The following is a 23,686-nucleotide window of genomic DNA, read 5'->3' on the forward strand; positions in this document are numbered from 1 at the left end:
ATATCAGGCCAAACAGACTTTAAAATAAAGACTATTACAAGAGACAAAGAAGGACATTACATAATGATCAAGGGATCAATTCAAGAAGAAGATATAACAATTGTAAATATTTATGCACCCAACATAGGAGCACCTCAATACATAAGGCAAATGCTAACAGCCATAAGAGGGGAAATCAACAGTAACACAATCATAGTAGGGGACTTTAACACCCAACTTTCAGCAATGGACAGATCACCCAAAATGAAAATAAATAAGGAAACACAAGCTTGAAATGACACATTAAAGAAGATGGACTTAATTGATATTTATAGGACATTCCATCCAAAAACAAAAGAATACACTTTCTTCTCAAGTGCTCATGGAACGTTCTCCAGGATAGACCATATCTTGGGTCACAAATGAAGCCTTGGTAAATTTAATAAAATTGAAATCGTATCAGGTATCTTTTCTGACCACAATGCTCTGAAACTAGATATCAATTACAGGAAAAAAACTGTAAAAAATACAAACACAGGGGGGCTATACAATATGTTACTAAATAACCAAGCGATCACTGAAGAAATCAAAAAGGAAATCAAAAATTACCTAGAGACAAATGACAATGAAAACACGACGACCTAAAACCAATGGGATGCAGCAAAAGCAGTTCTAAGAGGGAAGTTTATAGCAATACAGTCGTACCTTGAGACACAAGAAAAATCTCAAACAACCTAACCTTACACCTAAAGAAATCAGAGAAAGAAGAACCAAAAAAACCCAAAGTTAGCAGAAGGAAAGAAATCATAAAGATCAGATCAGAAATACATGAAAAACAAATGAAGGAAACAATAGCAAAGATCAATAAAACTAAAAGCTGGTTCTTTGAGAAGATTAACAAAATTGATAAACCATTAGCCAGACTCATCAAGAAGAAAAGGGAGAAGACTCAAATCAGTAGAATTAGAAATGAAAAAGGAGAAGTAACAACTGACACTGCAGAAATACAAAGGATCATGAGAGATTACTACAAGCAACTATCTGCCAATAAAATGGACAACCTGGAAGAAATGGACAAATTCTTAGAAAAGCACAACCTTCTGAGACTGAACCAGGAAAAAATAGAAAATATAAACAGACCAATCACAAGCACTGAAATTGAAACTGTGATTAAAAATCTTCCAACAAACAAAAGTCCAGGACCAGATGGCTTCACAGACGAATTCTATCAAACATTTAGAGAAGATCTAACACCTATCCTTCTCAAACTCTTCCAAAATATAGCAGAAGGAGGAACACTCCCAAACTCATTCTGTGAGGCCACCATCACCCTGATACCAAAACCAGACAAAGATGTCGCATAAAAGGAAAACTGCAGAGGCTTCCCTGGTGGCGCAGTGGTTTAGAGTCCGCCTGCTGATGCAGGGGACGCAGGTTCATGCCCTGGTCCGAGAGGATCCCACATGCCGCGGAGCAGCTGGGCCCGTGAGCCATGGCCACTGAACCTGCGCGTCCGGTGCCTGTGCTCCGCAACGGGAGAGGCCGCAACGGTGAGAGGCCCGCGTACCACAAAAAAAAAAAAAAGGAAAACTGCAGGCCAATATCTCTGAACATAGGTGTAGAAATCCTCAACAAAATATTAGCAAACAGAATTCAACAGCACATTAAAAGGATCATACACCATGATCAAGTGGGGTTTATCCCAGTAATGCAGGGATTCTTCAATATATGCAAATCAATCAATGTGATACACCATATTAACAAATTGAAGGATAAAAAACATATAATAATCTCAATAGATGCAGGAAAAGCTTTTGACAAAATTCAACACCCATTTATGGTAAAAACTCTTCAGAAAGTAGGCATAGAGGGAACCTAGCTCAACATAATAAAGACCATATAGGACAAACCCACAGCCAACAATTTTTTTTTTTCTTTTGCTGTATGCGGGCCTCTCACTGCTGCGGCCTCTCCCGCTGCAGAGCACAGGCTCTGGACGCGCAGGCTCAGTGGCCATGACTCACGGGCCCAGCTGCTCCGCGGCATGTGGGATCCTCCCGGACTGGGGCATGAACCCACGTCCCCTGCATCGGCAGGCAGTCTCTCAACCACTGCGCCACCAGGGAAGCCCCAACATCATTCTTAATGGTGAAAAACTGAAACCATTTCCTGTAAGATCAAGGACAAGACAAGGTTGCCCACTCTCACCATTATTATTCAACATAGTTTGGGAAGTGTTAGCCACAGCAATCAGAGAAGAAAAATAAATAAAAGAATCCAAATCAGAAAAGAAGTAAAGGTGTCACTGTTTGCAGATGACATGATACTTATACATAGAGAATCCTAAAGATGCTACCAGAAAACTGCTAGAGCTAATCAGTGAATTTGGTAGAGTAGCAGGATACAAAATTAATGCACAGAAATCCCTTTGATTCCTATACACTGATGATGAAAAATCTGAAAGAGAAATTATGGAAACACTCCCAGTTACCATTGCAACAAAAAGAATAAAATACCTAGGAATAAACCTAGCTAAGGAGACGAAAGACCTTTATGCAGAGAACTATAAGACACTGATGAAAGAAACTAAAGATGATACAAACAGATGGAGAGATATACTATGTTCTTGAATTAGAAGAATCAACATTGTGAAAATGACTGTACTACCCAAAGCAATCTGCAGATTCAGTGCAATCCCTATCAAACTACCAATGGCATTTTTCACCGAACTACAACAAAAAATTTCACAATTTGTATGGAAACACAAAAGACCCTGAATAGCCAAAACACTCTTGAGAAAGAAAAATGGAGCTGGAGGAGTCAGGCTCCCTGACTTCAGACTATAGTACAAAGCTACACTAATCAAGACAGTGTGGTACTGGCACAAAAACAGAAATATAGATCAGTGGAACAGGATAGAAAGCCCAGAGATAAACCCACACACATATGGTCACCTTATTTTTGATAAAGGAGGCAAGAGTATACAATGGAGAAAAGACAGCCTCTTCAATAAGTGGTGTTTGGAAAACAGCTACATGTAAAAGAATGAAATTGGAAAACTTCCTAACACCATACACAAAAATAAACTGAAAATAGATTAAAGACCTAAATGTAAGGCCAGATACTATAAAACTCTTAGAGTAAAACATACGTAGGACACTCTATGACATAAATCACAGCAAGATCCTTTTTGACCCACCTCCTAGAGAAATGGAAATAAAACCAAAAATAAACAAATGGGACCTAATGAAACTTAAAAGCTTTTACGCAGCAAAGGAAACCATAAAAACGAAAAAACAACCCTCAGAATGGGAGAAAATATTTGCAAATGAAGCAACTGACAAAGGATTATCTCCAAAATATACATGCAGCTCAATATCAAAAAAAACAAACAACCCAATCCAAAAATGGGCAGAAGACCTAAATAGACATTTCTCCAAAGAAGATATACAGATTGCCAGCAAACACATGAAAAGATGCTCAACATCACTAATCAGTAGAGAAATGCAAATCGAAACTACATTGAGGTATCACCTCACACCAGTTAGAATGGCCATCATCAAAAAATCTGCAAACAGTAAATGCTGGAGAGGGTGTGGAGAAAAAGGAACCCTCTTGTACTGTTGGTGGGAATGTAAATTGATACAGCCACTATGGAGAACAGTATAGAGGTTCCTTAAAAAGCTAAAAAGAGAACTACCATATGACCCAGCAGTCCCACTACTGGGCATATACCCTGAGAAAAGCATATTTCAAAAAGAGTCACGTGCCACAATGTTCATCGCAGCACTATTTACAGTAGCTGGCACATGGAAGCAACCTAAGTGTCCATTAACAGATGAATGGATAAAGAAGCTGTGGCCCATATATACAGTGGAATATTACTCAGCCATAAAAAGAAATGAAATTGAGTCATTTGTAGTGAGGTGGATGGACCTAGAGTCTGTCATACAGAGTAAAGTAAGTCAGAAAGAGAAAAACAAATAACCATATGCTAACACATATAGAATCTAAAAAAAAAAAAAGGTTCTGATGAATCTAAGGGCAGGACAGGAATAAAGACACAGGCATAGAGAATGGACTTGAGGACACGGGGAGGGGGAATAGTAAGCTGGGACAAAGTGAGAGAGTAGCATTGGCATCTATACACTATCAAATGCAAAATAGATAGCTAGTGGGAAGCAGCTTCATAGCACAGGGAGATCAGCTCTGTGCTTTGTGACCACCTAGAGAGGTGGGGTAGGGAGGGTGGGAGGGATTTGCAAGAGGGAGGACATATGGGGGTTTACATATGTAAATAGCTGATTCACTTTGTTGTATAGCAGAAACTATCACAACACTGTAAAGCAATTACACTTCAATAAAGATGTTAAAAAAAAAGTATAAAGAAGAAAAATTTCTCACAATCCTCATCTCCTGGAGATATTGGTTACATAGCTAACATTTCATTATAGTTTGTCTTGTGTATCTATGTCTATTAGTTTATGTGTGTATATGTAAAAATACACAGTTAATAACTAGCACATGCTGTTTTATAACCTGCTTTTTTCATTCAAATGCATGTTTTAGACATTATTCTTGATAATAAATACAGACCTATATCATGGTATTTAATATATAGTGTTCCGTGGTACAGATACATTGTAATGTATTGAGCCAGTGCCCTCTGGATGAATATTTATGTAGGTTGGTTGTTTTGCTACAGTAAGCCTGAGCTAAATATTCTTACATATCTTTGTGAAATTATTGTGCTATTTTTCCTAGGATAATTTCCTAGAAGTATGATTGCTATGTCAAAAGGATTAGCATTTGATGTATATTGTTATACTCTCCTCCTGGGAAGTTTGTACCTATTTACATTATAATAGCAGGGTTTGAGTTTATTATTCTCCATATTAGAACTAACATTAGGAATGATCATTCTTTATAAATCTTGCTAATCTAATAGGGGAAGTGGTACTTTGTGATTATTTTAAGTTGTATTTCTTTAAGTACTTGTTCAATTGCCTGACTTTTCAAATGATTATTGGCTGTTTAATAATTTTTGTGTGTGATTTTTCTGGTATTGTCCTTTGCATGTTTTCTGCTGGAGAGTTTCTTGTTTTGAAAGAGCTCCTCAGAGTGCTAACCTGGTATCTGGAATGTGGTATAGTTTTTCTCCTTTGTCATTTTTCTTTAATTTTATGATGCTTTTTGCCTTATTGAAGTAAAAATTTTATATATTCAAATCTATCAGTCTTGTCCTTTAATTATTTCTGCCTCTGGTCAAGCTTATCAAAGCTTTCCTGACTGAGGTTATTTAAATATTCACTTATATTCTAGTACTTTTAAACATTAGAACCAAGTTACAAGAATGTGAGGTTATCTTGAGTGTATATTAGTTGTAAAAATTAGATTTTGAAAAGTATTAAAAGCACATCTCAATAAAATGTGTAACCTAGAAGTTTTTTTTTCTTGACGTAATGCAGAATCACTTTGAATACTTAGCAGTCATGGTGGGTACATTGCAAATTTCCAGGTTCAGATTATCCCAATATTTTAATCTTTTAAACATTTTCTTTGGTGTGTCCAAATGAAATGAATGGATTATCCAGAATATTTAATATCACTTACATTGGAAGTGACAGGTTTATCGATGTTGATTTTACATTTCTTTTGATTGTTTCTTATTCTTATTTAGAAAAAATTCTATTTGCTTTATGTACTATTCCTTAAAACTTGGGTGCTTAAGTAAAAGTTGGGGAGGGGAGAATATAGTGACATTTTCCCTTTTTAATTCTTTCAAGGTGTTTATAAGTGGCACTAAATCAGAATGCAGAAAAGTCCTTCAGACCATTCTGAAGAACAGAAGGCTCTGCTCTCTCTTGTCACCTTTCTTTACTCCCAACGCTACGCCTGCGGAGTTCATACAGCTGTATGAGAAAGTGGTGAAGTTTCTGAGTGAGGACAACAGTGATATGATTTTCATGCTGCTGACCAAGGTGAGCTGTCATTCAGTCCTGATGTTGTCATTGAAATGTAGATACTGCTGTTGTTTCCCAGCTCCCTCGGAGCTGTGTCTCCAGGTGAACTGGAGACTGACAGGCCGTTTTCTCATTTGATATCATCTTCAAATAGCATCCCAGAGCTGCTGCTTCTGGGGGCGCTGATTCTGTTATATAGGACAGTCTTACTCATGTAGTATAAAAAGGACCAGCTCCCAAACTCTCTTTAAAAACTTCATACAGTTTTGAAATATTCATAGTAATAATTTAGTACATCCTTCTTTTGAATGTATGCCTTAATTGTGTTTGATAATTGAGTTGTAATATGTCAGAGTCTCTCATATTTAGAATAAGCCCAATCTAAGCAAATTGCCTTTGTTTTATTCCTAATAGAATATTAACTCAGACCAAGGCAATGAATTTACTTAACCAGTTGAGAATTTCAGAGCCTTAGCTATTTTGCCTTCAGTTGTACTTCTCTGACATCTGTGAGTCATAAAACCTGGGCATTTTTTAGGACCTGGAGACTGATCTCAGTTTGTAATGGGGGAGACCATGTTTTATAGTTTGGGATTCTGGAAGATGATATCAATATTCTGAATTTTCACTAACTGATGCACTCTTTGAAACATGGCCATTAGATGGAGATAGTTCCGTAAAGTGGCCACTCGTTTGTGGCACTATGACCAGTGAAGAAGAACTACAAAGTTCTGATCCTTGTGTTGTAGGGAAAACTTACCAACAAGATTTTTAAATTGCAAAAAAGCATGCAGGGCTGAGAAAACTGCCTCTGCAATCCCAGAGACTGAAGTATAGATGGAGGCATAATGGTACCGTCAGTTACTGAACTGCCTAGATTCTTTTAAGTATATAAATTTTAGTTTCAATCTTTATAAAAAGCTAAATGCTAGGTAAGCTTTGACTTTCAAACTAAATTTGCACACAATTTGCTCTATTTCAATTAATTTTCTAGTATAAATAAAACTTCTTATTTCCTTTTCTTTTTAGTTCGATCTTAAGCAATGGTTAAACGCCACTAAACCTCCTCTGTCTGATCGTACCAGGCTTCTGGAGTCCATTCATTTGGCACTTACTGCCTGGGGCCTTGAACCAGATGAAGATATTTTGATGCCATTTAATCTTTTCTGTAAGCACTGGACTTACCTTCTTCTCTACCAGTTCCCTGACCAGTACAGTGACATTCTGAGGCTGCTGATGCAAAGTAAGTGTCTTAATTGTGACTGATTAGATCACAGTGAATGCTTAATATGACATTTACCATTCTACAGATGTCATCCGAAAATGTAAAAATAATGGAAGTATGCAGGAGTTTAGAATCACTAATCTTCACTCAAAGTGCTCAATGAACAATGCCCAAAAGATTGCTGTCTGTAAAAATGGTCAGTTATTGTCCTAAATGTCAGAATGGACCCTAATTGGGCAAGACAGCTCTTAGACATTGGGGTTGGAGTCGTGCACCCACCTGTTTACCTTGACTTTGCAGCTGTCCTGAACTGGGGTGGGCCTGCTTACCCTGGTGGCTATAGATTTGGGAAGAGGAGGAAGTTGCTCCTTTACAGTATGCTTAATATACTGGTTGGTTTCTCTATAATTCCAAAATGGTGGATAAATTTAGTCTTTTTCCTCCCTAATTTTTTGACTCTTGTTTTTTGCAAATGAATTTTATCCCTGTATAATGATACGCTGTATTTATATTATCCAAGAGAAAGAAAGCAGCATTAAATTTTCCAAATTCCCACTGTTTCTGTCCCCCTCCTGCAGTTTTCCGTCAGTGTTGGAGATCAGAGGAGAAATAAAGAGTGTAGGCTTTTTTATTTTTGAAATTTCACTAGGCAGGAATTTTATTGAAATTTGAAAAATGAGATAGTATTTACTTTTTTTCATGTAAGCTTCATACTGTTTATAGATGTAATGGAAAACTGAATTTTGCTTTATGTCAAATCTTTGTGTTACATCATAGAAATAGTATAATGAATAAGTTAATGATCTTATGTATTGGACTACCTGAAGAATACTGAAATGTATGGTCTCATTTTCAAAGCACTACAAAACATTCATTGTTTCCTATAAAGGCAAGTTTCAGGGTACGTGGAGAATGGTGGTAGGGAAATGTACTTGTATAATTTTTTTTTTTTTTGCGGTACGCGGGCCTCTCACCGTTGTGGCCTCTCCCGTTGCGGAGCACAGGCTCCGGACGCGCAGCCTCAGCGGCTATGGCTCACGGGCTTAGCCGCTCTGCGGCATGTGGGATCTTCCCGGACCGGGGCACGAACCCGTGTCCCCTGCATCGGCAGGCGGACTCTTAACCACTGCGCCACCAGGGAAGCCCTACTTGTATAATTTTTTTTTTTTTTTTTTGCGGTATGCGGGCCTCTCACTGTTGTGGCCTCTCCCACTGCGGAGCACAGGCTCCGGACGCGCAGGCCCAGCGGCCATGGCTCACGGGCCCAGCCGCTCTGCGGCATGCGGGATCCTCCCGGACCGGGGCACGAACCCGCGTCCCCTGCATCGGCAGGCGGACTCTCAACCACTGCGCCACCAGAGAAGCCCTACTTGTATAATTTTTAATGCATATTTGCATAGCTAAGTTTTGCCCTAAATTTTCAAAACTGGTTACGCATATATTGTGGGTTTTTTCCCTGAAACCTTTTAAAGAGATTATAAATTGTTTATATAGGCAACCATTGACTTGGATTTAGCAGGAAAATTTTATTTCCCAGGAAAAGTAATTCAGTTACAGGCTTAAGAAAACACTACCATCTCTGTCAGATTCCATAACCTCCAGCCTCCTGGTTTCCATCCCTTCCTTGCCACCATATCGGTGTTCCCAGGGCTTCATCCTTTACTCGTCTGATTTGCCGTGGGTGAGCCCATTGCAGTTTTCCCTGGCTTCACTGACATCTTCTAGGCATGCATGACTCCACACCTGTAGCTGTGTTCTAGGCCTCTGCCCTAAGATCCAGACCACAGTAGCTATTGGGACACAGACCCTTCACTGTCCCCTAGGTACCTCCCACCCACTAGTGCAGCTGACCTCATCATCCTTCCCCTTAGACCAGCCCCTATGAGCCACTGTTGTCCTAGTTGATCCTTGTGCCACCTCTGGGGGGAAAGGACCTGAGGGCGTATAATTCCTGTCCTCTGGGAAGTCAGTTTTGCAGGTAGCAGAGTGCTGGTTGGTAGTCTCTACTTTTGCATACTGTTTCTGTGTTGCTTTAGGTTTTGCCTGGTGTAGGAGTGGACTTTTAGGGGCGAGTAAGAGACTCCTTCTGAACAGAGCCTAGACTCTGCAGTTGCATTCTGCACCATGGGTCCTTTGTTGTCTCTCTCACATTGTCCAGCCAGGAAAATGGCACCTTTACCATTCCCCAGTCAGGGGGTGGTAGGTGGGAGTCCCCTCCCCACCCCCAGATTCCAGCTCAGATGGCTCGGCTGTGCTCACTACCAGTAGGGTTACCAAGAGTACGGAAAGTCAAGTGTCCATGTGGACAGATCTTTCAATAGGTTCTCTTAACTTTGGTCTCTTCACCACAGATCTTTTTTTTTTTTTTTTAACGTTTTTATTGGAGTATAATTGCTTTACAATGGTGTGTTGGTTTCTGCTTTATAACGAAGTGAATCAGTTATACATATACATATATCCCCATATCTCTTCCCTCTTGCATCTCCCTCCCTCCCACCCTCCCTATCCCACCCTTCTAGCTGGTCACAAAGCACCGAGCTGATCTCCCTGTGCTATGCGGCTGCTTCCTACTAGCTATCTATTTTACATTTGGTAGTGTACGTATGTCATATATACACTACCACTCTCTCACTCTGTCCCAGCTTACCCTTCCCCCTCCCCATGTCCTCAAGTCCATTTTCTAGTAGGGCTGCATCTTTATTCCCATCTTGCGCCTAGGCTCTTCATGACCATTTTTTTTTTTTTAGATTCCATATATATGTGTTAGCATACGGTATTTGTTTTTCTCTTTCTGACTTACTTCACTCTGTATGACAGACTCTAGGTCCATCTACATCACTACAAATAACTCAATTTCATTCCTTTTTATGGCTGAGTAATATTCCATTGTATATATGTGCCACATCTTTATCCATTCAGGACAGGTTACTTCCATGTCCTGGCTATTGTAAATAGAGCTGCAATGAACATCGCACCACAGATCTTTATGAATTTGTTTTGGATTTTTATTTAATACTCATTCATTTGTAAAGTGCATGTGTTCTTTGATTCAAGTTTAAAGTTAGTTTGTGATGGATGCTGACTTGCTGTCCTCTGTCCCTGCCTGCTAAGGCTCTGCTGAGCAGCTGCTGAGCCCCGAGTGTTGGAAAGCCACCCTGAGAGCCCTGGGCTGCTGCGCCACAGGCTGCCAGCAGGGGGCAGCTTCTGCTGAGACCTCGGTGCTTCAAAGCTCTCCGGATGTTCTCTTGTCAGACAAGCAGGTGTGTAGCTCTTGGTCTCTGAAGTTTTTGTGCATTTCTTTTCCATTTCCTTTGTAGTTTTTTTGTTTTTTTAAATTAATTTATTAAAAAAATTTTTTTTTTCTTGGCTGCATTGGGTCTTTGTTGCACGCTCGGGCTTTCTCTAGTTGCAGCGAGCGGGGGCTACTCTTCCTTGCGGTGCGCGGGCTTCTCATTGCGGTGGCTTCTCTTGTTGCAGAGCACGGGCTCTAGGTGCGCAGGCTTCAGTAGTTGCTGCATGCAGGTTCAGTAGTTGCAGCCTGAGGGCTCTGTGGCACACAGGCTTCAGTAGTTGTGGAGCATGGGCTTAGTTGCTCTGTGGCATGTGGGATCTTCCCGGACCAGGGCTTGAACCTGTGTCCCCTGCATTGGTGGGAGGATTCTTAACTACTGCGCCACCAGGGAAGCCCTATATGTTTTTTAAACAACTGGAACACATTTAAAATTGATATTTAACAAAGCATCTTTTTATCTCTAAGAGCCCTGTGTTTTCCTTTGTCAGTCATCTTCCATTCCCTCTACCCCCACCCGCCTCCTGTGGCTGGATCAGCTTTCTCTCATGCCTCAGATCTGATTCTTGCCTCTCTGTTCAGGAACAGCCCAGCACCAGCCCCTGTGTGTACCTCGCCTCCCCACCTTAACCCTCCTGCTTCACTGGCTCCTTCGAACAGGTTTTCACGCAGTGTCCCACAGAGCTCTCAGCTTCATCAATTTTATATGATGTGGGTCCACATGAATTTAGTTGAAAAAATGGTTCCTTTGCTTTAGAAAAGGAGTTTGAAATCTGCTGATTTACTTTTCATATGCTATATACCTTTGCAACTCGATTACAAAGTCAAAGCCCTCCATCACAGTCTACTGTAGTATTCTACTGAAAGTAGATATTCAGTAAGCATTTTTTAAAATGGTCATTCTTTTCCAGGTAATGGAGACTATACAGTGGCTCTCAAACTTTTTTTGTAAGCTTCGGTTATCCACGTTGGACTTTAAAAGTTTTGGTTTATTCTCAAAATGGAGTCCTTACATGGCAGATATGAAGACACTCTTGGACTACCTTGTAAAAAGACTGCTTGACTCAGAAATGGCCTGCTTGGCCCAAGATCCATCTGCCAGCAGCAAAACAGGTAATATGCCTTTAGTGCAACATGGAGCTTAGGTGTTCTGACCTTCCATTAGAAGAGACTTGAATAGACACATTAAGAGATTTAAAACTTGGTGATAAATCTGTATATCTGAGTGTCATGAAGAAGAAATGGGAAATACACAGTACAAGTGTGAACCCATATATATGTCATACCTATATTCACTTACCAGTGGGTGCTTGCTTCAGCTTGTTTCTGCCTCTCCTTTGTAAGGTGAAGTACAAAGAGATAGGTTTCAGTCTCCAGCTCTTTCTTTCTATTATTTATCACATTAAGAATGTTTAAGTTTTTATTTTTAAAAAATGCATGTTATAAAATTGTCCATGATATTGTGTTATAATAAAACTTCTTCAATTTAAGAAATTTCATTGCAGCAAATGAAAACTGAAACATGTTTAGTTATGTTAAATATGTTGTTCGTATATCACCATAGGTTTATGAATATACAGGTGATAAGAAGATTTTCTATATAGTTATCAATGATCTTGACAAAGGGTGGAGTTAATTTTTCTTTTTCTTAATTGAAGTATAGTTGATGTACAATATTATATAAGTAACAGGTATATAATATAGTGACTCACAATTTTTAAAGGTTATACTCCATTTATAGTTATTATAAAATATTGGCTATATTCCCTGTGTTGTACAATATATCTCTATAGCTTATTTTATACCTAATAGTTTGTACCTCTTAATCCCCTACCCTATATTGCCCCTCCCCCTTCCCTCTCCCCATGGTAACCACTAGTTTGTTCCCTATATCTGTGAGTCTGCTTCTTTTTTGTTATATTCACTGGTTTATTTTTTAGATTCCACATATAAGTGGTATCATATAGTATTTGTCTTTCTCAGTCTGACTTATTTCACTTAGCATAATGCCCTCCAAACCCTCCATATGTTGCTGTATATGGAAAGTTTTCATTCTTTTTTATTGTGTGTATATGTGTGTGTGTATGTGTGTGTGTGTGTGTGTGTGTGTGTGTATGTATGCCACATCTTCTTTATCCATTCATCTGTTGATGGACGCCTAGGTTGCTTCCATATCCTGGCAATTTTAAATAATGCTGCTATGAACATTGGGGTGCATAGTATCTTTTCGAATTAGTGCTTTTGGTTTTTTTTTTTTTTTTTTTTTTGCGGTATGCGGGCCTCTCACTGTTGTGGCCTCTCTCGTTGCGGAGCACAGGCTCTGGACGCGCAGGCTCAGTGGCCATGGCTCATGGACGGGCCCAGCCGCTCCGCGGCATGTGGGATCCTCCCGGACCTGGGCACGAACCCGTGTTCCCTTCATCGGCAGGCAGACTCTCAACCACTGCGCCACCAGGGAAGCCCAGTGCTGTTGTTTTTTTTGGATATACACCCAGGAGTGGAATAGCTGGATCATATGGTAGTTCTATTTTTAGTTTTTTGAGAACCCTCCATACTGTTTTCCACAGTGGCTACACCAATTTACATTCCCACCAACAGTGTAGAAGGGTTCTTTTTCTTCACATCTTCGCCAACATTTGGTATTTGTGTTCTTTTTGCTGATAGCCATTGTGACAGGTGTGAGGTGATATCTCATTGTGGTTTTGATTTGCATTTCCCTGATGATTAGCAATGTTGAGCATTTTTTCATGTGCCTGTTGGCCATCTCCATTTGATGGGCTTGTTTCTTGTCTCTAAAAATTTTGCTTTGTTTTAGTGCTAAGATCCCTACATTCAGTAATCGTCCAGCTCTTTAAGCCATGGATACTGGTTTTAGAGGACAATGAAAGGTAAATAGTTTTTCTGATATTCAAATTTCTTTGAAATTTATAGACTTAAAGTTCTGATGGTGTTTTTGGTCCAGCTGATGATTCACAGATCTGATTTTAAATTTAGAGAACGCTTCTTTACAAAGTAAACTTAAGACATTTTCTGTTTGTGGAATTGTTAGTCTTCTTGATCAGAGCTATTGATTTTGAAGCAAAACTGGACACTCATTTCCAGTTTTCCACAATAAAGAAGTTGAATGAGGTTGGTATTTAATTTCAGAAAAACGGATGTTGTTCTCCTGAATTAGGTTTTGATAATATAACACTGCAAAATATGAGGCAAACTTGATTTTACCTAGTATCAGTTATGTTTTTGGAACTAAGTTGGCTTTCAAATTACTGGGTGGGAACTGCTCTTTTAACATGAACTCTGCAACTAAATGAAAGCATTATTTCACAAGCATTTAAAACAGAGGTGTTGAGCTGTCCAAATGCAAGGAGTTGCCTTACGAGTCCTTTTTCCTCTAAAAGCATACAGACAAAAGGTAGATGTCCAGAGTTCTGTAAGAATTACACAGTATATATCACAGTATTTAAAGTGTTTTCATAAGTGTGAATTAATCTGATCCTGAGATTCAGAAAACTTGAATGTCTTGCTCAAATCCCACAGCTGGTGAGGGCTAGACTGGGACCAGGGTAGAGCTTTGACCGCCATGTCCAGATTATTTGTATCATCCAGGCTGCTTCAAGAGCCCATTGAGGAAAACAGAAAAAGTTCTGGGTCTTTGCTTTTCCAGAGGGCTATCCTTAGACAATCCACAAGCTTCAGGATTTTGTGGTGACCGTGAGACTGCTTACCATAATTTAGGCTTCCTGTCTATTTCCAGGAAGAACTAATGGAATTTATTTTTATATTGAACTTTCTATACCAGATTCAGAAAGTAAAAATTTCATATAAAGAGTTTTTCCTTTGGTTATTTCCTCTCTGTTCATTTTTGACCATCTTTTTTTACATGTCTTTTCACCCCCCATGCTTTAGGTAGAGAAAATTGTCTTCTAAGGCATTCGAAATGTAACAAAGATACACAAGGGATGGGTTTACGGGCATAAATTGGATGTGTTGTAAAAGGTGTTAATTTAATAGTTATTTAGATAGCACACTTTTGAAACTTAATTACATTGGAATAAATGTTAGGAAGGAAAGTAAATAAAATTATATGATTGATATTAAAAGCTACAATTCACCTCCAGGAATTTACAGTTTTTAAAGTGCTCTAAATGTGTCTTAGGGCTACATAACACAGAGTTTTCTAGAACTTAGGCAAACCCCAGACTCTGGGACATACAGTGATTTAATCATAGTGTTTCCTTTCTAAGTGTGTGTTTCTTTTATTTAAAGCAGCCAACGACATTACCCCTGGCTGGAGAGTGATGCTGTGGTGGCCTCAAGCATCGTGCAGTTGTTCACTGATTGCATTGACTCATTGCACGAGAGTTTTAAAGGTAGGAAGATGTTATATCATGTCTCTGGTTAGTTTTCACTTTTCCTTAAGTAATTCAGTTAATCTTTTGCCTCTGCTTTTCTACTTCATTTACTTTTACTTTATTTGGTAGGCTGTCATCTTTGACCAAAGAAAGGTCACCCGTACAATTATGTAGTGTGAAGTGTGTAACCTCTTATCTTTTTTGGGAGGTAGTGCTGAGTGTCATCAGTTATGGCTTTCTCTTTTCAAATATTGTCTTTCCCCCATGGTGAACCTCATTCTATCTTCTGTGACTGTTCACTTTTTTGGTGTGTTTTCTTCTGCTTCATTTTGGGCAAATTCTTTTTTTTTTTGACCACACCGAGTGGATTGTGGGATCTTAGTTCCCCGACCAGGGATTGAATCCGCACCCTTGGTAGTGAAAGTGCAGAGTCCTAACCACTGGATTGCCAGGGAATTCCCTGGGCAAATTCTTGAGATCTCTCTTCCAGCTTACTCCATCTCTTCAGCTATGTCTAGTCTGCTTTAAAAAAAAATCCATTGAATTTTTCATTTCAGTTTCTAGAAGTAATGTTTATTTATAAAATTTATCCAGATACTTTTAAAACATATTTATTTATTTTTCTTTTTCTTTTTTTTTTTTTTTTGCGGTACGCGGGCCTCTCACTGCTGTGGCCTCTCCCGCCGCAGAGCACAGGCTCCGGACGCGCAGGCTCAGCGGCCATGGCTCGCGGGCCCAGCCGCTCCGCGGCACGTGGGATCTTCCCAGACCGGGGCACGAACCCGTGTCCCCTGCATCAGCAGGCGGACTCTTAACCACTGCGCCACCAGGGAAGCCCCATATTTACTTAAAAAAAAGAAATTTTATTTATTTATTTTTGATTGTGTTGGGTCTTCATTGCTGTGTGCGGTCTTTCTCTAGTTGTGGCAAGCAGGGGCTACTCTTCATTGTGGTGCACTGACTTCTCATTGTGGTGGCTCATCTTTGTTGTTGTGGAGCACAGGCTCTAGGCGTGTGGGCTTCAATAGTTGTAGCACACAGGCTCAGTAGTTGTGGCTCGCGGGCTTAGTTGCTCTGTGGCATGTGGGATCTTCCCCGGACCAGGGCTTGAACCCCTGTCCCCTGCATTGGCATGTGGATTCTTAACCACTGCGCCACCAGGGAAGTCCCTATCCGATCCTTTTTGATAGCATCTTCTTTCTTTAATTTAAAATTTCAATTTTTATTGTTTTAAAATGTTTAAACATACTTACTTTCCTTTATGAGCTGTATGCAGTAATTCCGTCATCTCAAGTTTCTGTTCGGGGGTGGCTCATGCTTCTGTTTGATGTTCCTTCAGAGGCTTGTTTCCTTCTGTATTTTGTAATTTTCTATTGTGAGCCTGTATTTAGAGAGACTTTATCTGTGGAAATTCCATGAGGACTAGGATGAGGGTGTATGCCTCCAGAGAAGATCTGCATTTGTTGCCATTTGGCTCTGTGTAATTCCTTGGCTTTGGGTTTCTCACACTACACAGATACATGAAATCAAACCCCATACTCAATTATCACTATCAGCTTTCTTGCCTCCCTGACTCCCAGTCCAGGCTAAGGCAGAGAAGATCTGTTCCCCTCCCCCCTTATCTGCCCTTTCAGTGAGGGTGTAGTCCTTAGAAGATGTTGTTTTCTGTTTCCTTGTGCTGTTGAAAACCCCACATAAGCAAACAGCCCCAGGGCAACTGAGGCTTCCACATCCCGTTTAATACTCTGCTTTCCTAGTCTCTCTGACCTCTTTTCTTCCACTGAATGTATGTAGCTGTGCATTTTCAGAGTTGTTGTATTTTAATTAGTGTATCTAAATGTTTTGTATTGGGAGGCTTGTAAGGATATTAGGTCCACCCAACCCAGATTCTTGCAATAGCCTCCTAACTGTCCTTCCTATCTCATTTCTGTTCCTGCCTATTTACTAGATTGATTTTCCAAAAATTCTGTTTGTATGCTATTATATTCTTATTCAGAAACTTTTAAATGTAATAATGTTTTAGCTCAGCATTCAAATGTGTCTGGCTCAGAGCACTTCAACATTATGTGATTTTTTTTTTATGGAAGCATTCCATTCAGCCATACTGCTCTACTCACTGTTCCCTAAAAGTCCTTGGATCTTCCCTCTGCCACTTCTTTGCTTATGCTGATTCCACTACCTGGATGAAGCCTCGGGCCCTTTATATTCTCCCGCATATCTGTTCATGTGCATACATTTCTCTCCTGCCTCTAAATCTTTATAGCACATTGTTGTAGTTTGAATCCTTGGGAAGCAGACGCCATGATGGAGCCAGAATGCTGAGATTTATTTGGGGTACTGCCTGTGAAAATAAGAGGGAGAGGAATAAGGGTGGGCAAAGAAAGCCTTCAGATCCTGGGGCAGGCCTAACACCCGTGAAAGGAGAGTAGGAAGAGTATCAGCCTGCAGGGCAGCGCTGAGAAGGTATTGGCCAGCTGGTTAGGGAGTTCTAGTGCCAACATTCTTTTTTGAGGATCCTACCTTGGGCGGAAGCAGCCAGGTCAGTGCCTAGTTGTTGGCTGAGGGCTACCTGGGAGGAGGATGGCCTCGACTCAGGTGCTAAAGGTGCTGTGCCCTGATCTGTGGCAACTTCTGTTTGAAGGGAGATCTGAGTGATGCACCCCCGTGGCTACCATGTGTTTATGTGGCACTGAGTCCTGGAGTTAACAATATGTCATCCAGTATTTTATATACAATGTATATAGTAGATAGCATATCAGATAATAGACTATATATTATAATAATATGTATAAATATATATAGCAATAATATATATGTTATAATATAAAACAATATATCATCCAATATTTTATATATATACAAAAATAGACTTTTTTTAGTGTAGTTTTAGGTTCACAGCAAAACTGAGCAGAAAGCACAGAGAGTTTCCGTATACCCTTTCCTCCCTGCTCCACATGCATAACCCTCTCCCCACCCACTATCACCATCCCCCACCAGAGTGGTACATTTGTTATAGCCGATGAACCTACACTGACACATTATTACCCAAAGTCCATGTTTACACTAGGATTCATGCTGGGGCTTGTACATTCTCTGGGTTTGGATAAATGTATAATGATGTGTGTCTACAGAGTATCCTACAGAGTAGTACAGTATCATACAGAGTAGTTGCATACAGTATCATACAGAGTAGTTTCACTGCCCTAAATATCCTTTGTGCTCTGTCTGTTCATCCCTCCCCCACCCCAGGCTTTGGCAACCACTGATTTCTTTTACTTTCTGCATAGTCTTAGCTTTTCTAGAATGTCATATAGTTAGAATCATTCATTATGCAGCTTTCCAGATGGGCTTCTTTTGCTTAGCATATGCACTTAGGTTCCTCCATGTCTTTCATGACTTGATCGCTCATTTCTTCTTAGTGCTGAATAATATACCGTTGTCTGGATGTACCTCATCCAGCGTTTTTTTTTTTTTTTTTTAATATTTATTTATTTATTTGGCTGCGTCGGGTCTTAGTTGAACCATGCGGGATCTTTTGTTGCGGTGTGTGGGCTTCTCACTAGTTGAGGCGCACGGGCTCCAGAGCACACAGGCTCGGTAGCTGCAGTGCTCATGGGCTCTCTAGTTGTGGCGCACGGGCTCTAGAGCACACGGGCTTAGTTGCTCTCCAGTTGCCCCGCGGCATGTGGGATCTTAGTTCCCTGACCAGGGATCGAACCCACGTCCCCTGATTGGAAGGTGGATTCTTTACCACTGGACCACCAGGGAAGTCCCCATCTAGTATTTGTTGTTGTTTTTTTTTTTTTGGTGGTACGCGGGCCTCCTCACTGCTGTGGCCTCTCCTGTCGCGGAGCACAGGCTCCGGACACGCAGGCCCAGCGGCCATAGCTCACGGGCCCAGCTGTTCTGCAGCATGTGGGATCCTCCCAGACCGAGGCACGAACCTGTGTCCCCTGCATCGCCAGGCGGACTCTCAACCACTGCGCCACCAGGGAAGCCCCCCATCTAGTATTTTTGATTGACTTTTTACATATCTGATCTCCTCTCGGTTCCCCCTCCCCCCTCCGCCGCTGTTATAAGATATAAACTCTAGGCACAAAAACATTCTTCTTTTTATCTCTCTCCAACCCAAGACTTAGGACAGTGCCGTACTCTGAGTTGTCTACTTGATAGAAGTATTGGTTCAGTGAGTAACACATGAAATCCTAATAGCACTCACTTTTTTTTTTCTTTTTTTGGAAAGGTAGACTTCTAGCTGCATATTACCATCCACAACATATTTATAGTGAGACAAATATTTCAGCATAAAATTATTGTCACAAAGGCTATTATTTAGTTTCTTAGTATAAAAGGGCAGGCACTCTCACGGGCCCATGTATATCAAATAAAAAAGTGTCCCAGGAATAGGAGAGTACACAGATAACAGTAAGAATTGGCAACTCAATTCAGAGAGAGGAAACAGAAGAACTGTGCACAGCAAGATGAAGAAGTATTAAATTATAGCCTTTTAGTGAGATCGTCTGATTCAGCTCTCTGTTTTTATTGATGAGAAAAAATGAGGACCTGGAAAGCAAAATGAATTCATCTGAGGTCACAGAACTTATTTGTGTCTGGGCTGGGACTAGAGACGCTCGGTCTGGTCCTAAGAGATTACCTCCTAGACATCTTCTCCTACGTATCCATCCTAATTTAAACAAAACTATCTTTTTTATCCATATTTAAACAAATGCGACTCTTCACCCCTGTCTTAAAAGGTTGTTAAAAGCATACGTTACTGTTTCCTGAGGACTGGGGATTGAGGGCACAGGAATGTTAGCAGTGATAAGTCGACTTATCGTGTGTTGATGCTCATTAGTCATTTTTCAAAAGTCAGTGTTGAGAAACTCCCATCAGGTTTCTGCTCTCGTTGTATGTGGCTCTCTCTTCTTTGACCAAATTCCATTCCTTTGCTTAGAGCCAGAAAGTCTGAAAAAATTTGTTTCAGACTAAATGCTCCTGAGGGCACTAAAGTAATTGATACTCGTGAGGATAATACTGAGTGATTCAGGTCACAGAAGAGTGTGAAATTTGTTTTAGAGTGACTTACTTGAATAACAGTTAACAGTCTAGTTTTACTGCACCAAGGGTTGATTTAGTCATTTGGAACATTTCCTTTTTTTTTTTTTTAAATAAATTTATTTATTTAGGCTGTGTTGGGTCTTCGTTGTTGTGCGTGAGCTTTCTGTACTTGCGGCGAGTGGGGGCTACTCTTCGTTGCGGCGCATGGGCTTCTCACTGCGGTGGCTTTTCTCGTTGCGGAGCACGGGCTCTAGGCATGTGGGCTTCAGTAGTTGTGGCTCGCGGGCTCTAGAGCGCAGCCTCAGTAGTTGTGGCACACTGGCTTAGTTGATCCGCGGCATGTGGGATCTTCCCGGACCAGGGATCGAACCTGTGTCTCCTGCATTGGCACGCGGATTCTTTTTTTTTTTTTTCTTTTTTTGTGGTATGCGGGCCTGTCACTGTTGTGGCCTCTCCCATTGCGGAGCACAGGCTCCAGACGCGCAGGCTCAGTGGCCATGGCTCACGGGCCTAGCTGCTCTGTGCCATGTGGGATCTTCCCGGACCGGGGCACGAACCCGCGTCCCCTGAATTGGCAGGCGGACTCTCAACCACTGCACCACCAGGGAAGCCCGGCTGGCGGATTCTTAACCACTGCACCACCAGGGAAGTCCCTGGAACATTTCCTTTTGAGGAACATTCGATTTCTCCAAGGTGCCAAATGAATGAAGTGTCAAATGCATGAGACTGAATTTATGCTGAAGGCAACAGACTGAAGGGATGCCTAGAGTTGGTTGTGGAAGTGTATTTGAGTTAAAAAGTCATATGTTTAGGAGTTTTAGAGAAAAACTGTTCACGCCTGCTATCTCCCTCACACCAGCTGCTCCTTCCAGTTGCCCTGGTAAATAAATTACCATTCTTTATTATTGCTCTGCCATCACTTTTTTCCCTGGTACGTGAAAATCTTTGAAACTGGGTAATTATTGAGAATGTTAGGTTTTTAGACTTTTAGTTCAAATTTGTGTTTTGTGTTAATTTTTTACTTGTTTTAAAGATAAACCAAAAGGTCTTCAGCTATATTTTCTTTTTCAATTTTAGATAAGCTCTTGCCCGGTGATGACGGAGCCCTTCAGTTACACCTGATACATTATTGTGAAGCATGTACAGCACCCAAAATGCCAGAGTTCATTCTGTATGCTTTTCACAGTGCCTACCAGAAACTCCCATGGAGGGACCTGCATCCTGACCAGATGCTCATGGAGGCCTTCTTCAAGGTGAACCCTTCACTCTCTATGTCACAGCCTGGCTTTTTGGGAGCAACCTGTTCACTGTGGGTTTTAGGCCCAGTTGCAGTGGATGACAATGTGGACCCTGCCCGAATTCTGTATCGCCCAGACAGTGCTTGTGTAAAGCAGCATCCTATGGACATCATTTCACTGTGTTAGTAGATGACTGGACAGCATTTACAGAAAACGCAGAGAAAGATTTTTGTCTGTAATATGACAGTCATCCCCTAGTCTTCGGTGATATTGTCATGTGAATACATAGTTTAATCACTTTGTCACACTCAATCTTGGCATTTCTGTGAATGCATGTTTTTCTAGGATAGTATCATTAAAACTGCTTCTTGTTAAATGTTCTATTAAAGTAGGATGTAAATCGGTACTCAAACCATTAGTTTCTTTAAGCAGTTATGTAAGGGGATATTAGGCTGTAGGAGACAGAAGTACATTGTAACAACCAGTAATGCATCATAATCATATAAAAGACCTGAAATGGCCTGGAAAAAGTCCCACTAAGTGTGCGGGAGTTTTTGCAGTAGAAGCAATAGTCAGAAAACGGGTACAGTAGTGTCACTTGCATACCAGTCAGGCATTTCTGTTGTTCTTAAGTTTTTGTTTTAAAAAACCCTTTAATCTTGTCTTAGCTTTTTATGATCATTTCAGTTTATTTGTTCATAGTCACCAGTTCATTTGTGTTTACTCATAACCTAATTCACATTTATTATTGAGACACTTTAAGCGCTTTTTAAAAAAAAAATTATATTTATTTGTTTATTTTTGGCTGCATTGGGTCTTTGTTGCAGCGTGTGGGCTTTCTCCAGTTGATGCGAGCGGGGGCTACTCTTCATTGTGGTGCACGGGCTTCTCATTGCAGTGGCTTCTCTTGTTGCAGAGCACGGGCTCTAGGAACATGGGCTTCAGTAGTTGTGGCACGTGGGCTCTAGAGTGCTGGCTCAGTAGTTGTGGTGCATGGGCTTAGTTGCTCCGCGGCATGTGGGATCTTCCCGGACCAGGGCTCAAACCCGTGTCCCCTGCATTGGCAGGCGGATTCCCAACCACTGAGCCACGAGGGAAGTCCCTAAGTGCTTTAATTACTGCAGATCCATAGTTATTTATGACAATTAGTAAAATGTACTGCAATCTTTTAGTGCTGTAAGTGGAGACCCCACCCACTGCTGCTCTTGTCAGCCACTCCTCTGTAGCTGAGCTCTAAGGAAAGCTGAGGACAGTCATCTTAGTGAAATACAAAGTTAAGAATGATTTTATAGCTAGGTTTAGACTATGAGACAGGCACAAAGTAGGTATTCATCATCATTATGAATATGGAATTGAATCTTTGTTTAACGAGCTGTAAGAGAGTGTTTAAGTAAGAGCACAGCTTTAGCTGTATGACAGATTAAATAGAATGGTCTATAAAGGGATGCTATAGACTTTGTATCTCTAGGAGTTTTAGTCTAATGATAGATGACTTTGCCCGGCCCAGAAGCTGGGAACCTTTCTGTTGCATGAGTCTTGCTGGCATAGTAAAGTATGTTTGTGAGGGGGTTGAGGGTGAAGATAGAGAACAAATTATAAAGGAGGATGAAGAATCATTTTCTAAAAGGGAAAACGAGCAAATAGCATGATATAATGATGGTACTAATTGGAAGACATGAATCATCAAATTCCACTGATTGCGATTTTATAAATGGAGTTGAGCTTTTTAATCTTCTTTTTAAAGGAAAAATTTATAGCTAGCCATGTTTTATTTTAAACAGACTTGAAATAGGCTTATAAGAGATAACTTTGATATTGATTATATACTTTAAAATACATTTGCCCCCCATCCCCGCTATATTTTAAATTGGATAATTAAACATTATGTGGTCATCAAAAATTATAAAGACTAATGATATGGGGATATATTTATAACACAACATTATACGAAAAAGGCCATATAAAAATTATATGTGCTAATATAGTAGGTCTCAAAGTATGGTCCTAGGGCCAGCAACATCAGTACCACCTGGGAACTTGTTAGGAAGACAAATTCCTGTTCCTACTCCAGATGCAGGGCATTAAAAATTCTATGGGCACCCCCCAAACCCTCATCCCACGCAAGTCCTCCAGGTGGTTCTGATGCACGCTCGGCTTTGGGAACCAGTGACTAGTAGATATATCACCTTTGTCTTGCCCAGCACATCTGAGGACTGTGGTAGGCTCCCTTGAGCACCAGTGACTTACTGTGGCAGGGATTTGCCACCCTGGCTGGAGCTAGGGAAGATCATTCCTTTCCTGTTAAGAATTAATGGAATAGGGACTTCCCTGGTGGTGCAGTGGTTAAGAATCACCTGCCAATGCACAGGACACAGGTTCGATCCCTGGTCTGGGAAGATCCCACATGCTGCGGAGCAGCTAAGCCCATGCTCCACAACTACTGAGCCAGTGTTCTAGAGCCCGCGAGCCACAGCTCCTGAGCCTGTGTGCCACAACTACTGAAGTCTATGCACCTAGAGCCCATGCTCTGCAACAAGAGAAGACACCGCAATGAACAGCCCATGCACGGTGACGAAGAGTAG

General features: G+C 40.7%; 1 protein-coding gene across 2 annotated transcripts in view; it reads left to right on the forward strand.

Annotated features, from left to right (window-relative positions):
• EPG5 (ectopic P-granules autophagy protein 5 homolog) overlaps window positions 1-23,686 on the forward strand; it is a 138,110-nt gene that overhangs the window by 95,037 nt on the left and 19,387 nt on the right. For both annotated transcript variants that reach the window (XM_032654432.1, XM_032654431.1), the window contains exons 30-36: window positions 5,766-5,960; window positions 6,972-7,185; window positions 10,279-10,427; window positions 11,368-11,569; window positions 13,272-13,344; window positions 14,723-14,826; window positions 20,944-21,119. In XM_032654432.1, the coding sequence (XP_032510323.1) occupies window positions 5,766-5,960; window positions 6,972-7,185; window positions 10,279-10,427; window positions 11,368-11,569; window positions 13,272-13,344; window positions 14,723-14,826; window positions 20,944-21,119 (1,113 nt within the window). The remainder of the gene's footprint in view (window positions 1-5,765; window positions 5,961-6,971; window positions 7,186-10,278; window positions 10,428-11,367; window positions 11,570-13,271; window positions 13,345-14,722; window positions 14,827-20,943; window positions 21,120-23,686) is intronic.

This window comes from Phocoena sinus, chromosome 14 (genome assembly GCF_008692025.1).
Source record: "Phocoena sinus isolate mPhoSin1 chromosome 14, mPhoSin1.pri, whole genome shotgun sequence".
Classification (NCBI taxonomy): domain Eukaryota; kingdom Metazoa; phylum Chordata; class Mammalia; order Artiodactyla; family Phocoenidae; genus Phocoena; species Phocoena sinus.